At 38.2% G+C, this 13,823-nt stretch overlaps 1 protein-coding gene across 3 annotated transcripts in view; it reads left to right on the top strand.

Moving 5' to 3' along the window:
* DDX1 (DEAD-box helicase 1) overlaps nucleotides 1–13,823 on the top strand; it is a 34,795-nt gene that overhangs the window by 5,083 nt on the left and 15,889 nt on the right. For all 3 annotated transcript variants that reach the window (XM_034766537.1, XM_034766534.1, XM_034766536.1), the window contains exons 4-14: nucleotides 888–917; nucleotides 1,814–1,910; nucleotides 2,772–2,819; nucleotides 6,020–6,103; nucleotides 6,424–6,507; nucleotides 6,960–7,036; nucleotides 8,289–8,361; nucleotides 8,458–8,534; nucleotides 9,495–9,609; nucleotides 10,262–10,400; nucleotides 12,887–12,947. In XM_034766537.1, the coding sequence (XP_034622428.1) occupies nucleotides 888–917; nucleotides 1,814–1,910; nucleotides 2,772–2,819; nucleotides 6,020–6,103; nucleotides 6,424–6,507; nucleotides 6,960–7,036; nucleotides 8,289–8,361; nucleotides 8,458–8,534; nucleotides 9,495–9,609; nucleotides 10,262–10,400; nucleotides 12,887–12,947 (885 nt within the window). The remainder of the gene's footprint in view (nucleotides 1–887; nucleotides 918–1,813; nucleotides 1,911–2,771; nucleotides 2,820–6,019; nucleotides 6,104–6,423; nucleotides 6,508–6,959; nucleotides 7,037–8,288; nucleotides 8,362–8,457; nucleotides 8,535–9,494; nucleotides 9,610–10,261; nucleotides 10,401–12,886; nucleotides 12,948–13,823) is intronic.

The raw sequence follows: 13,823 nt of genomic DNA on the forward strand, positions 1-13,823 counted from the left end.
AAAGGAGCATGAAGAATATAGGATTTGTCCTTCTATTTTAGAAATCTAAAGAGAAATAAAAAATTATAAAACTTAAAATGTATCCTCTCTTAATACACCACTATTTTGGGTATTTTTTTTCTTGGGCTCTTAATTTGTTTTGTAATTGGTTAAAATCAAGCTTTGAAGATGTTGCTTAAATTCACGCATCTCTAAAGAATTCAGAGTGCTTTAGTACTCAATTATTTCTGGATAACTAAATGAGACTATCTCACAAGTAGTGTTGTTCGTCCCGCTCATCTACACAGTCCCTCTTGGGTACCTTTAGTAATGTTACATTACACACATGTAGTGGCTTTCATTGTAAAGGACACCAGAGCACTTCACAAACTACATTCATGCAGTACAACAGTATTGGAAAAACCGACCCTTGAGTAGTGAATGTCAGACAAGCTGAAAAATAGTACATTACAGTGGAAAGAGGAGCAATTAAACACTTGCAGTTGAGGGAATCTCTTCTTATGGAGTACTTATTTATCATGTGTTGGAAGTCTTCTCAAAAAGAAGGGCCTTTCCTCATAACCAGATCAATACATTAAAAATGAGTTAAATTATGTTAAAAACAAACTAGTCTGTAGCACCTATAATCACGGAAGAGCAGAAAGTCTGCTGGAAATGTTACTGTCTTGCTCTACCTTACATGGAAAGCATTAACCTATACTGATGTGTACCATAGAAAACTTTAAACTTATGCCTTCACTATTTATTTTAAGTGAATGTGCTATAAATTTTAAAAAATTGGTATAGTTTTATTATGGAGCAATATTTAATGTAGCTTCTGAAAACCCTTTTTCCCCTCTCTCCACCTTATCCCTTCTCTTCTCTTCCCCACCCCCCCCACTCCCAAGGCTGCAGAAACTGGGAGTGGAAAGACTGGTGTAAGTAAACAAGCTTAATTTGAGTATGTAGATGAGAGATGAAAAGGCACCCTGGTTGCTCCGGTCAGCACCGCCAACTGGGCCGCTAAAAGTCCGGTCGGCGGTGTTGCAGCATCAAGGCAGGCTAGTCCCTACCTGTCCTGGCTGGCACCGCACTTTGCCCCAAAAGCAGCCAGCAGGTCTGGTTCCTAGGCGGGGGGGGCCCATGGGGCTCTGCAAGCTGCCACCCGGCCCTGAGCACTGGCTCTGCAATCCCAGGAACAATGCCTGCGGGCAAGAGCAGCACGTGGAGCCTCCTGCCCCCTCCCACCTCTGTGCCCCTGAACTCTTCATCCCCAGCCCCACCCAGAGCCTTCACCCCCTCCTGCACTCCAACCCCCTGCCTCAACCTGCAGCCCCCTCCCACACTCCAAATCCTTTGGCCCAGGCCTGGAGCCCCCTCCCATACTCTGAACCTCTCATTTCTGGCCCCATCCTGGAGCCTGCACCCCCAGTAGAGCCCACACCCCCTCCAGCACTCCAACCCCCTGACCCAGCCCAGTGAAAGTGAGTGAGGGTGGGGGGAGAGCGAGCCACTGAGGGAGGGGGAATGTAGTGGGCGGGGCCTCGGGGAATGGGCGAGGGTAGGGTGTTTGGTTTTGTGCAACTAGAAAGGTGGCAACCCTAATGTAGACTAATACAATTCAGACGTGAGAGGTGCGTTTTGGTGTGTTGCAGTGTTTGTTTACTTAAGAATTAAACATTTCTATTAACAAATAAAATGGTTTACGACTAGACAGCTTTGATTTTTAAACACAAGGATTGGAAGATAACATCTGTCTTTTGTGCATAATTTATTTTTTGTGGCTTAACTTTTGATACTGAAGAAATGCATCAAATGATCTCTGTATTTTTAGGCTTTCAGCATCCCAGTTATCCAGATTGTTTATGAAACACTTAAGGACCAGCAAGAAGGCAAAAAGGGGAAAACAACTATCAAAACTGGTGGGGCAGGTAAGTCCGTTCACTTAACTACATAATTCTTGTGGCATTTGAAATATTGGAACTGAATATATTTCATTCTATTTCTTGTTTTAGTTAAAGTACAGCTCTTTTTTTTATTAAAAAAAGAGTTTGGGCCTTTATTTAATTAAGTCCTATGTATAGTATGTTCTACAAAATGTAGGGATGACTTTGGAGCTGTCACAATGTGTTTATGTCGCAACAGTTTTCAGTCTCCAATTACGATTTGAGCCCAGGTGCACTTGGGACAGTTCAAGTGCGTGGGGGGGGAAGAATGGTCCTACTTGAGAACCAAACCACTTTAATGCATGTGGAAAGGACTTGTAGATCTAATTGCCATGGAATTTTGTTTTTAAACTTTTTTTTTTAATGGCCAATTTAAACCTGCAAAATACAAGATCCCTTTTTATTGTAGTATGTGCACAAACTCTTCACAAATAGCTTTGGGTGTCTGCAGAATGAAATCAAACTTGACTTCTTACACCTGTCTCTCTGAAAGATACACTAGAATACAAATTTAAAATGACACTGACTGGAATATTTACTTTAGCCAATACAAGATACCTGAAAAGTGAATACTCAACATGTACAGCAACAGCATTCAAAATTCCTTGTTATGTTTTTAGAATATATTCTATCTGACACAAACCTCCTGGCTTTTTGTCATGGTTTTGAAGATCTAGGCCTAACAGTTCAAGAACTTATTCTCTGAACTCAAATGCAGTAAGACCATGTACCAAAATACCATCGACTTACATATTTACACCTTGTAGATTTTAATGCTAACTGTACTGACTGACCTTATTGGTGTGGGGTGGTTTTAATTTTTATTTATTTATTTATTTTAAATAGTGCTCAACAAATGGCAGATGAACCCATACGATAGAGGATCAGCTTTTGGTAAGTTGTCTTCTCAATGCTGTAAGAGTGAGTAACAAATACACCTCTACCTCGATATAACGCTGTCCTCAGGAGCCAAAAAAATCTTGAACTTGCTTTGATCCACTGGAGTGTGCAGTCCTGCCCTTTCCCCCCCCCCCCCCCCCCTCCCCCCCCCCCCCCCCCCCCCAGACCACTGCTTTACCGCGTTGTATCCAAATTCGTGTTATATCGGGTCGCATTATATTGAGGTAGTGGTGTATTATTAAATTGTAAAATGCAGTCTGTAAATAGAAGTATAAGCTGATTTTGAATGTAACTGGAAATAAAAGACCTAGGCCTGCATCTTTCACTAGAATCGTAGAATATCAGGGTTGGAAGGGACCTCAGGAGGTCATCTAGTCCAACCCCCTGCTCAAAGCAGGAAATTCCCAACTAAATCATCCCAGCCAGAGCTTTGTCAAGCCTGACCTTAAAAACCTCTAAGGAAGGAGATTCCACCACCTCCCTAGGTAACCTAGAGTAGAGGCTCCAGGGTTCCGATCAAAATCTGTAACTGCTGTTTGGTATCCGCTGCAGGACTTGGTTTTGGGATGGAGTGTGGCATGTTTCTGAGTATTGTATGGGTTATTTATTTCATTGTTACTCTAAATTTTACAAGTTAATTTGACTTTTAATATAGAGTCCTTTATTCTCAAAAACAGATTTACAGGAAGAGCAGATTGGCTATGGTCCATGGGAAGCATTCAAAATTACAATTCAATCTGAAGTGCTTCATTTTTAGACTCACAAAAAAATGAAACAGTTAATATTGCTGTATTGTCCATGTATATTAATATTAATGAAGATACAATAGTTTGTGAAATGTGGACCAACAATACAATATTATCTTTCTAGTCATGGTGTTTTACTAATAAAATAAAAAAACCTTTTAAAAGTTTAGGCTGCCTGTCCTTGAGAGGGTGACTTTTTCCATGATGAAGGAAGATGTTAAATCTTCCTCTGAAATCAGGATCATGTAGATCCCTTCAGTATATCAATTTTATATAGTGATGGCTGAGAACTAATTTTTAATAAGGTAGTAAGGTCATTATCAAGACCAAGGAGGCGGAGTTTAGCACAAAGGGCTTTAAGGCAGATGGTGCTTATGAAATGTGAGTAGAATGGTTGCCCACATTGGATCTACCATATGGCAGTTCCAACGGATGAGTTATAAGTAGTGAACGTGATCCTTGGATGCATAAGCAGGTGGATGTCCCATAAAAATAGGGAGATGATATCATCTCTGAACATGGCATTAGGGATATCATTACTGGAATACTGTGTCCTGTTCTGATTTTCACAGTTCAAAAAATGATGTTGGGGAAAAGCTGGCAAGGGTTCAGCAGAGAGAGATGAGAATTATTAGGGGGTTGGAATCATGCCTGTGGTGAGAAACTTTTTTTTTTTTTAATAGTTTTAGCCGAGAGAAGGTTAAGAGGAGATGTGATCAGTCAGTAAGGTTTATAAGTACCTGATTTCTGATAGTATGTTTCTCTGTTTAATCTGACAAAAAAACAAAGGCACAGCATAATGACTTGAAGTACTTGGAAGATTAATCTAGACACATTCAGACTAGAAATAAGGTGAAAAATTTTAACAGCAAGAGTAACTAACCATTGATACGACTTGCCTAGGAGTATGGTGGATTCTCCAGCATTTGAATCCTCTTAGGGTACATCTACACTACAGGGGGGAGTCGATTTAAGATACGCAAATTCAGCTACGTGAATAGCGTAGCTGAATTCGACGTATCGCAGCCGACTTACCCCGTTGTGAGGACGACGGCAAAATCGACTTCTGCGGCTTTCTGTCGGCGGCGCTTACTACCACCTCCGCTGGTGGAGTAAGAGCGCCGATTCGAGGATCGATTGGGACGCGATAAATCGATCCCCGAGAGGTCGATTTCTACCGGCCGATTCAGGCGGGTAGTATAGACCTAGCCTGAGTCAAGATTAGGGCCTGGTCTACACTAGAAAATTTAAGTTGGCTTAACTATGTCATTCAGGGGTGTGAAAAATCCCCACTCCTGAGCAGCATAGCTAGACTGACCTAATCCAAGTGTAAACAGCACAAGGTCGATGGAAGAATTCCTCCTCGCTTCCACCTCTGAGGGCGGTAGATTACTTACACCAACAAGCGAATCCTTCCTGTCGGCATAGGTAGTCTCTATGCTGCAGCAGTGCTTCTGTAGCATTTTAAGTGTAATAGACATACCTTGGATATCTTTCGGTAACTTCTGTTTGAACTATGGCATATTATGGCTTAATGTGGAGATTACTGGCTGAAGTTCTCTGGCCTGTTTTGCCAAAGGTCAGACTAGGTGATCATAATTGTAACAGAAGAATGCACAATCTATAAATTACTCTTGTTGAAAATTGAAGTGTCAAAGCAGCGTTCAGATACAATCCTGGCCATAGCATTTCTCCACATGAGTTCTTCGTAAAAGGCTGAATCAAGTTTCTGTCCATTTTAATAGTGGATTAGCAAAGTGAAGGAACTGCAGTGTTTGAACAATTTTTAAGCACTATGTATTTTTATAAAGCAGCATTAAAGTAGGATACAAACTTTTCAGTCTGACACTTGCCTTCCATGCTGACATCAAATGTCAACTTGACCTAGGTTGAAATGGAGCGGAGTTTCATGCTATGCTTGTTGCAGGGCAAACATTCGTGTCTTTGCGAAGTGAATATATAATTGTTGTACTGTGTGCTAAGGATTGCATTGTCCGTGTAGCCATAAATAACACTGGCACGAGAGAATTCTTGCAGATAGAACCATGTTACCAAACATCATATGAGTTGTGATGAATTTCTGTCTGTTTTCTTAACAATTGTAATAGAGGATATGCTAAAACTGTCCAACCACTAACAGTTCTTGTACCACATACTTGGAGTTGTGTGCACATTTGCTGTACCTCTTCACACCTGAAACATGTCTGTGAAGAGATGCTGGTTAAGTGCCAGTTAATACAAAATATCATTGAACTATGATTGTCTTCCAAAGGATAGGAAGCGGGTTAAAATATAGTGGGTTTTTTTCCTTTGGGTAGGAATAAAGAATAAATTAGATTCAAGTTGGGGCATAATTACTTTTCAGATCTATGGTCTCTCCTGTAGAGGAGAAGCATTTATGAAAGCTACTCTAAAATGTTTAAGTTCTCATTGTTTTGTCGTCTTCAGCAATTGGATCAGATGGTCTGTGTTGCCAAAGCAGAGAGGTAAAGGAATGGCATGGATGCAGAGCAACTAAAGGAGTGACTAAAGGTAGTTATAAAATGATTAAGTATGCATTTTGAAAACAATTTGAGTTTCTGAAACATGAATATCTTTGACTTTCTACCTTGTCGACTATCCTCCGTTTAAGTTGGTTGCATTCAGAATAGTCACTATGGATCTGGCTGTACACTGGCTCATAGTCTTACACAGATTGAAGACCTTAAGAAGAAATGTACTTTTGCATATTTAAGTTCAGTTTTACTAATATTTTACCAAAAAAATCCTCAGGCTTCCTCTTGAAGTAATGAAGCTGAACTGCTTTGATGAAACTGAAATTTAAATGTTGTATGTGGTGTGGTTTGTTTTAGGAAAATACTATTATGAAGTATCCTGTCATGACCAGGGCTTGTGCAGAATTGGGTGGTCCACTATGCAGGCTTCATTGGATTTGGGTGAGTTGTCTTCATAAAATAGAAAATTCTGAAGTTCAGCTGGTCTACAGGAGTTCGTGTCACAGAGGGCATATAATCTCCTGCTCCAGTCTTCCAGAGAACAAGTAGAGGGGACATCTGTGGGGATTGCATTAGAGGGAGAGCAAGCCCACGGATGTGCAGCTCTTTTCATCCATGCAGGAAGAGATCCCCCTGTAGGGGGGATACACTCTAATTTTCTGTTTCTATTTTCATAGTTTTAAAATGTAGATGAGTAGAGACTGAAAAAGTCAGCATGCTATCTTAGAGATTGGTGTTCAAGAGTGCACCAAGGCAATGAAAATTGTTTAAGAGCAAGTGTTGTTCCCTTGCATGATGGCAATCCAAACAGTTGAGTTTGAGATGGTAGTGAAAAAGGATCTGTGATCTGCAACCTGAACAGTAACAATGACCTTGTTTAATTTTGAGTTTAGGCACTGACAAATTTGGCTTTGGCTATGGTGGAACTGGAAAGAAGTCACACAACAAACAGTTTGACAGTTATGGTGAGGTAAGTTTCAATCAAGTGGCTAGAAATAACATTTCTAGTAAATAACAGCATCTGTTTTAGAAATTAAAATATTTGTGTTACACATGGTACAGTATGTGTATATAATATAGATTGCTGCTTTAAAAACCAGGCATTGAATTAGCACAAATCTGGAATTTTTATGTTTATATTATTTACACAAACATATTGACCCAACACGCCCACATCTTAAAACTTACAGCTATGTATAGCGTGAAGAAATAATCTCATCTTCTGGACTTATTTCTGGCGCTTTTCTTTCCATTGTCATCATTGGCCTCTATGCAACTGACCTGCTTATGGGTATTCACCACCACCACAATGAGGACCTTGTATTGCATTGAGCAGTAATTAAGGAATTTGTTTCACGTTACCTTATTGCTTCACTTACTGGGCTCTTTTTGTCACACTATACCAATACAATGAAGTCAGTCAGATCTAAACTTTTTACATCTTAGCTGTTCGGTTGAGAATTGGATTTTTGTTTCCCCTTAAAACTGGTCTTTCCTCTTTCCTGTTTCTGTTCTAGTCTTTTTGAAATTGTAGTGAACTTCAGAAGCTTACATGCCTATCTGAATTCCTCTGACACAATTTATATGAAGCCAAGTAGCTCAGCAGAAACCCAATTTTAATAATTCTTTAATATTATTGGTAAACTGTCCAAAGCTTATGCATTGCAGCTTTTGCAGCTATTTTAAAAAATATATATACTTTCTGATTACTAAAATTGAAGTACTTTATAAGAACCCAAGGGTGATTGAAGAGGTGCTACATAAAATATTTTTGAAAGATGTTCAGTGCAATCTCTTGTTTGTACCTGTATAAATTGGTATGAACGTAGGCTTGCATGTTTGTCATAAACTGAGATTGCTTGTCTAATAAATCCATATTTAGTGCACTTCCACTGAGACTTAAATCTAATCCAAAATATATTTTTGGTTTTATGAACAAACTAATTATGTAAAAATCAAACTTTCTTGTAATGTTAAGATGCCAGTTTTGTCTGTTCTAACACACTTATTTTCAGGACAAGTGTGTGCTGTTCAGAGAGGCTTGTTTGTTTAATCAAATTTAAATTTGATATCTGCTTTTGAAGCTGTTTGGGTTGGAAACTATGAAGATTAATAGAATCTGAGCACAATTTTTTTTGTTTTTTTTTTTTTTTTTTTTTTTTTTAAACAACGTAACTACTCTAAATCAGTTTGTTCTGTTCTCAATCTGTCTTCCATTGTAGGAATTCACTATGCATGATACAGTTGGATGCTATCTGGATATAGACAAAGGGCAAATCAAGTTCTCCAAAAATGGTAAATTCGCATTTTTATTTTATTTTATTTTCTCCTTTTTGACAATCTAACTGAACAATTCACCCTAATTGTGTTTTAAATGTATTATGTTCTCAGGGAAAGACCTTGGCATTGCATTTGAAATCCCACCACATATAAAGAGCCAAGCACTCTTTGCAGCCTGTGTTCTGAAGGTAACTTATGAATTTGTCACACGTGAGAATTGTTCCAATCCAGTTTTAAATATCAAATATTGATCATATTCCATAATGACTATTTATATAAAATCTTGTGCATTCTTGCCTCAGTTACTATCTCCCTCATTGGCCACCCTGCCCCTTGCATCTTTTCTATCAGCAATCTGCTGATGAAGTTGTTCTCTCACAGAAATGAAGTACTGTGTAGAAGGGTTAGGGTTTGAACTTTCCTCAGATTCAGTAAACAAATTAGTGTAAGTTTGCATTTTACAATTTTAAAGTTAAACATTTAATTCTCCGCACTACTGTGTTGTCCACCTACTCTATAATACAGTTCAGTAACTTAACAGTTAAAAGAACAGCCAGAAATGCTAGTGTATAATGTGAGTGAGAAAACTTTAAGAACCTTAACTCTTCAATTTAAATTCTCAACCCTAATGTTACACTAATGCACTGTTGTAGCATTCTCCACTGATTTAATAAATGTTATAATAATTGAAAGCATTTATATGATGCCTGTCTAATGTATGAAGTCCCTTCAGTGGAACTTTCAGGACAGCCAAAGACTGAATCATATCTTTAAATCTATTGATGCAGTTTAAAAGGCAGTACTACCCAATGAGGCAGGCATGGTTGAAATATTGAAGTTCATAAGGGGTCTAAATCGTAGTTAAAATTGGAGACATTGATTCAGAAAACCAATATCTTAAACACCCCACAAGTAAGAGCAGGAGGTAGACAAATGAATCCAAACTCTCCATCAGACAATTTTATGTTCAACTCTGTTTACAACTCACTTTTGGGGAGATGTGTTTTTAAAAGATGAAAAATCTTTACTATGTTACTATAAGCTTATGGCTGATTCCCACAAATCTTTTTATGGAAGTGTTGATAAAGACAATATATATATATCTAGAATCAATGTCTGAAATGTTTTGTGAAACTTATTTATTTCAGAATGCTGAATTGAAATTCAATTTTGGTGAAGACGACTTTAAGTTTCCACCAAAGGATGGATTTATTGCTCTTTGCAAAGCTCCTGATGGAAATGTTCTGAAATCGCAGCAGGCAGGTATGTTTTTGCAGGGATTAATATTAGAATTCCTCACAGATAGTCTGGAGACTAAGTGGGATTTTTCAGAAGGGCTTTGAATTGGCCTAATTGTGCCTATTCAAGACACTTGATGCTTGACCGTTGACTTCAGTTGAGCAGAATTAGGTTAACGTGGAGCACTTCTTTGCAAATCTCATCCTAAGTCTTAACTCTCTATATAGTCTAATACTTAATGTGAAGTTGCCATGTTTTAGCTATTTAGTCGATGCATATCCAATTCCTAACTATGGGAATTCAGCTTAATTATAAAAAGACACCCACTTCAGGAATTAGCAATTTTCCATTAAAGGATGACCAGTGAATGGTTCATGCTGTATTGCTAATATGAACATTTTGTCTTGGTCTGATTAGTTTTTGAGTGGGGAATTACACTTTTTTCAGTTCCAAATATACATCTGGAGGTGAAATCTGCTAGCTGCAAATGAGTAAAGTTGTTGGCTATAGCAATGATTTTTTTTTTTTAATGTAGTAAATAATGCCTTTAAAAGTTGCATTCTCAAGATTTTTTTTTTTTTTTTTAAACTGGAAAGTCTGGAAAATTATTTCTAACAATGAATTTAAAGATGTGAAATTTAACTTTTCTCTCAACTGCAAATGTTTTCTTCTCTAGGAAATGCACAAGTGGCTCAAACAAAGAACCTTCCTAATGCTCCAAAAGCATTAATTGTGGAACCATCCAGAGAGTTAGCAGAACAAACTTTGAACAACGTAAAACAATTCAAAAAAAACGTTGATAATCCTAAATTAAGGTAACAGCTTTTCTAATGCTATCTGCAATCCAGGTAACATTCCAGTTACTTTTGGTCTGTATGGATGATGTCCTAGGTTGTATAATTTCAGGGTCAGCCTTAAGATTCATGTGCACCCAAGATGAAGCAGATGGAGACACGGACAGATTGTAGGGTGGAAATTTGGAGGATAGTTGCAGCATCAAGGCTAGATCATCAAACAGTTGATATTTGTTTAGGCCATCTCTACCTAATGTGTTGTGTGTTTTGGGGGTTTTACATTTGACAACCTGAGGTATGTCTAATGCTCCCTTAAGTTTGAAAAAATGGAAGAAAGAAAACAAGTAATTACAGTATCATAGAAGTGTAGAGATAAAGGACCTCACGGTCAAGTCCAACTTCCTGCTCTGAAGCAGGACCAAGTATACCTAGAGACCATCGCTGAGAGGCGTGTTTTCAGCCTGTTTTTAAAAACTCCAATTATAAGAATTTCACAGCCTTTTAGGTAACCTGTTCCAATACTTAATTACCCATATAGTTTAGAAACTTTTCCTAGTACCTAGCCTAAATCTCTGATGTTGCAGATTAAGCCAATTTATTTATTTATTCCTAACTTCAGTGGACCCTAACAATTAATTTTTGTTGATCTCCTCTGGACTCCCTTCAGTTTGTCCCTACCTCTAAGGGGTGATGCTCTGAATTGGACACAGTGCTCCAGCTGAGGCCTCACTAGTGCCAAGTAGAGCAGGACAACTACCTCTCACATATGACACTCCTGCATGAATACAGCCCAGAATAAGAGACTTTTTCACAACTGCATCACATTGTTGACTCATTCAGTTTATCCATTCTAGCCTCCAGAACCTTTCCTAAAGTACCACCACCTAGCCAGTTATTCCCCAGGTAGTAGTTGTGTTTTTATTTCCGTCCCCCGCCAAGTATAGTCGTTTGTACTTGTTGAATTCAGACCAATTCCCCAGTTGTCAAGGTTGTTTTGAATTCTAATCCTGTCCTGCAAAGTTCTTGCAACCCCTCTCAGCTTGATGTCATAAGCATATTTTATAAGCGGACTCTCCACTCCGTTATCCAAAACCTAAATCCACTAGGCCAGTAACCATGTCAGAGAAGGAAATTAGGTTGGTTTGGCATGATTTGTTTCCAGTAAATCCATGCTGACTATTCCTCATAACCCATTATCATCTAGGTGCTTACAAAATGTTTAATAATTTGTTTTGGTATGTTTACAGGTATTGAAGTTAGGCTGACTGGTCTATCATTCTTTGGATCCTCTTTGTTCCCCTTCTTATAGCACCTATCTGTGTTTGCCCTTTTCTAGTTCTCTGTTTCAGCTAGTTCCTTAAGTATCATAGGATGAATTTCATCAGGTTCTGTCACCTTAAATGTAGATATAATTAACCTAAATGTTCTTTTGACCTTGTCTTTCCCTATTTTTACATGTGTTCCTTCCCCCTTGTTAATATTAATTATATAGAGTAACTAGCCACCATACTTCTTCTCACTGAAGCAAAATAGGCATTAAGTACCTCAGCCGTCTTAATGTTATCAATTATTAGTTCTCCTTGTTTTGCTTTCTCAGGTTGTTATAGCACCATTATAAATGAACTAGTACAATAGACCTATGTTTCTTTTGCTTTAGTGTGATCAGAGCAAAGTCTCTTGGTTTGTATGTGGATGCTCATTGTGGTGGTGGTGTGGTTTTAAGTGTGTGTGGTCTTTTTTTTTTTTTTTTTTTTTTTTAACCTACAAAATATTTTTATCAAATGAAACATTAGAAATCTCAAGACTACATTTAAAAAGAGGGAACTGAATTGTAGAGCTATAAGATATTAGTGTATGCATAGCTCACTGCATTCATAATGATGCATGTTTCCTAACTTCTGAGAACGTAATTTAACATGCTATAAAAAGTTACATAGTGTACATTTAATCTTGTACATCTCTCTTGAAAGGATAGGAATATTTAATGCATTTGTCACTCTAGTAATTTCACCCCCCCCCCCCCCAAACATTTTTGCTACTGTTTGACATTCATGCTCCTGGAATTCAACAAAATGAATCACATTCTGGTCTTAAATATGTGCATATGTATTGTAGGCCACAATTTTGTCCAGTGCTATTAATTGTTTTAAACTAAGCATCAAGAAAAAAACAGTCTCTTTAAATGTATCCAGTGTTATAGCAGTCTTGGTCCCAAGATATTAGAGGGGCAAGGTCGGTAAGGTAATATCTTTTATTGGACCAACTTCTGTTGGTGAGAGAGACAAGCTTTCAAGCGCACACAGAGGTGAAGAAGAGCTCTGTGTAATCTCCTTAAACACCATTCTCTAGCATGAGGTACATATAGATAATGGTGTACAGACTTCCAAGCCAGCTGGTTAGTTACTCTGATGGATATGCGAAGGTCTACAGTCTGTAGAATAAGATGTCTGACATACAAATATAAAAGTTTCAAAAACTTAAGTTTCCTATTTTCTGTTCCATTTTAGGGAGCTCCTAATTATTGGTGGTGTTGCTGCAAGAGATCAGCTTTCCGTTCTGGAAAACGGTGTAAGTTGTGTGCTCATCTCTAACTTAGTTTATAGTTGTGGTGTTCCACAGCCCAAATTCCCTGACAATGTTGCACTCCATATTGCTTCTGTAAGGCTGATCAAATGAAATGAGTGGTATGTTGCCCAACTACTGTGGTATTCTAGTGTTTATTTCCCTTCAGAACGAGAAATTGATCAAATTAAGCCAGGTAAGGCAAATAGCTTATAATTTGTATTAAGCCGGTTATCTTTGGTCATTCAGTTCTGAAAAAAAGTTTTTCTCCAAAAAACTAAGAAAATTCATATTTGTAGCTGTGTACCCAATATCTAAATGTGTACTGCTTTTCAGGAATTGTGTTCTGTCTCTAGATTAGTTAGGAAACTGCATCTATTGGTTTTTCACCAAAAAAGGATCCTACTTTGTCATTTCCTCCTCCTCCTCCCTATTTCCCCTGTTTTGGAGGAGATGTGAGGAAGGGTTTCATTAGATAAGCTTTGCTGTCATGCTGTTGTTGTAATACCCATGTAGGCCATGGTAACACTGGCTTACTGTAACACTAAATAGTTTTTTGCTTTGGGCATTGAGACACATGGGCCTGAAAACTTAGAGCCTTAATTGGGTGTCTGGAAACTAGCAGAATTAAACCTGGCGGGTGTGGGGGAAATACAAACCTTATGTTCTGTAAGAAAAGCTGGTGCATTGATGAGTAAGGTAACTCATAGACCAAGACAGAATTGTATTGCCTCCAGCCATAATCCTGTCAGGTCTCCTAAGCTAACTGGCATCATTCTTGTCGGGGATATGTTTAGGGAAAATACAGGCACTGAAGGAAATGATTTTCTTTCTGAATTGAATCAGAACCTGAGCCCCAGCATGGTGTTAAACATTGTGCTG

The sequence above is a fragment of the Trachemys scripta genome, chromosome 3 (assembly GCF_013100865.1).
Source record: "Trachemys scripta elegans isolate TJP31775 chromosome 3, CAS_Tse_1.0, whole genome shotgun sequence".
NCBI classification, from domain to species: Eukaryota; Metazoa; Chordata; order Testudines; family Emydidae; genus Trachemys; species Trachemys scripta.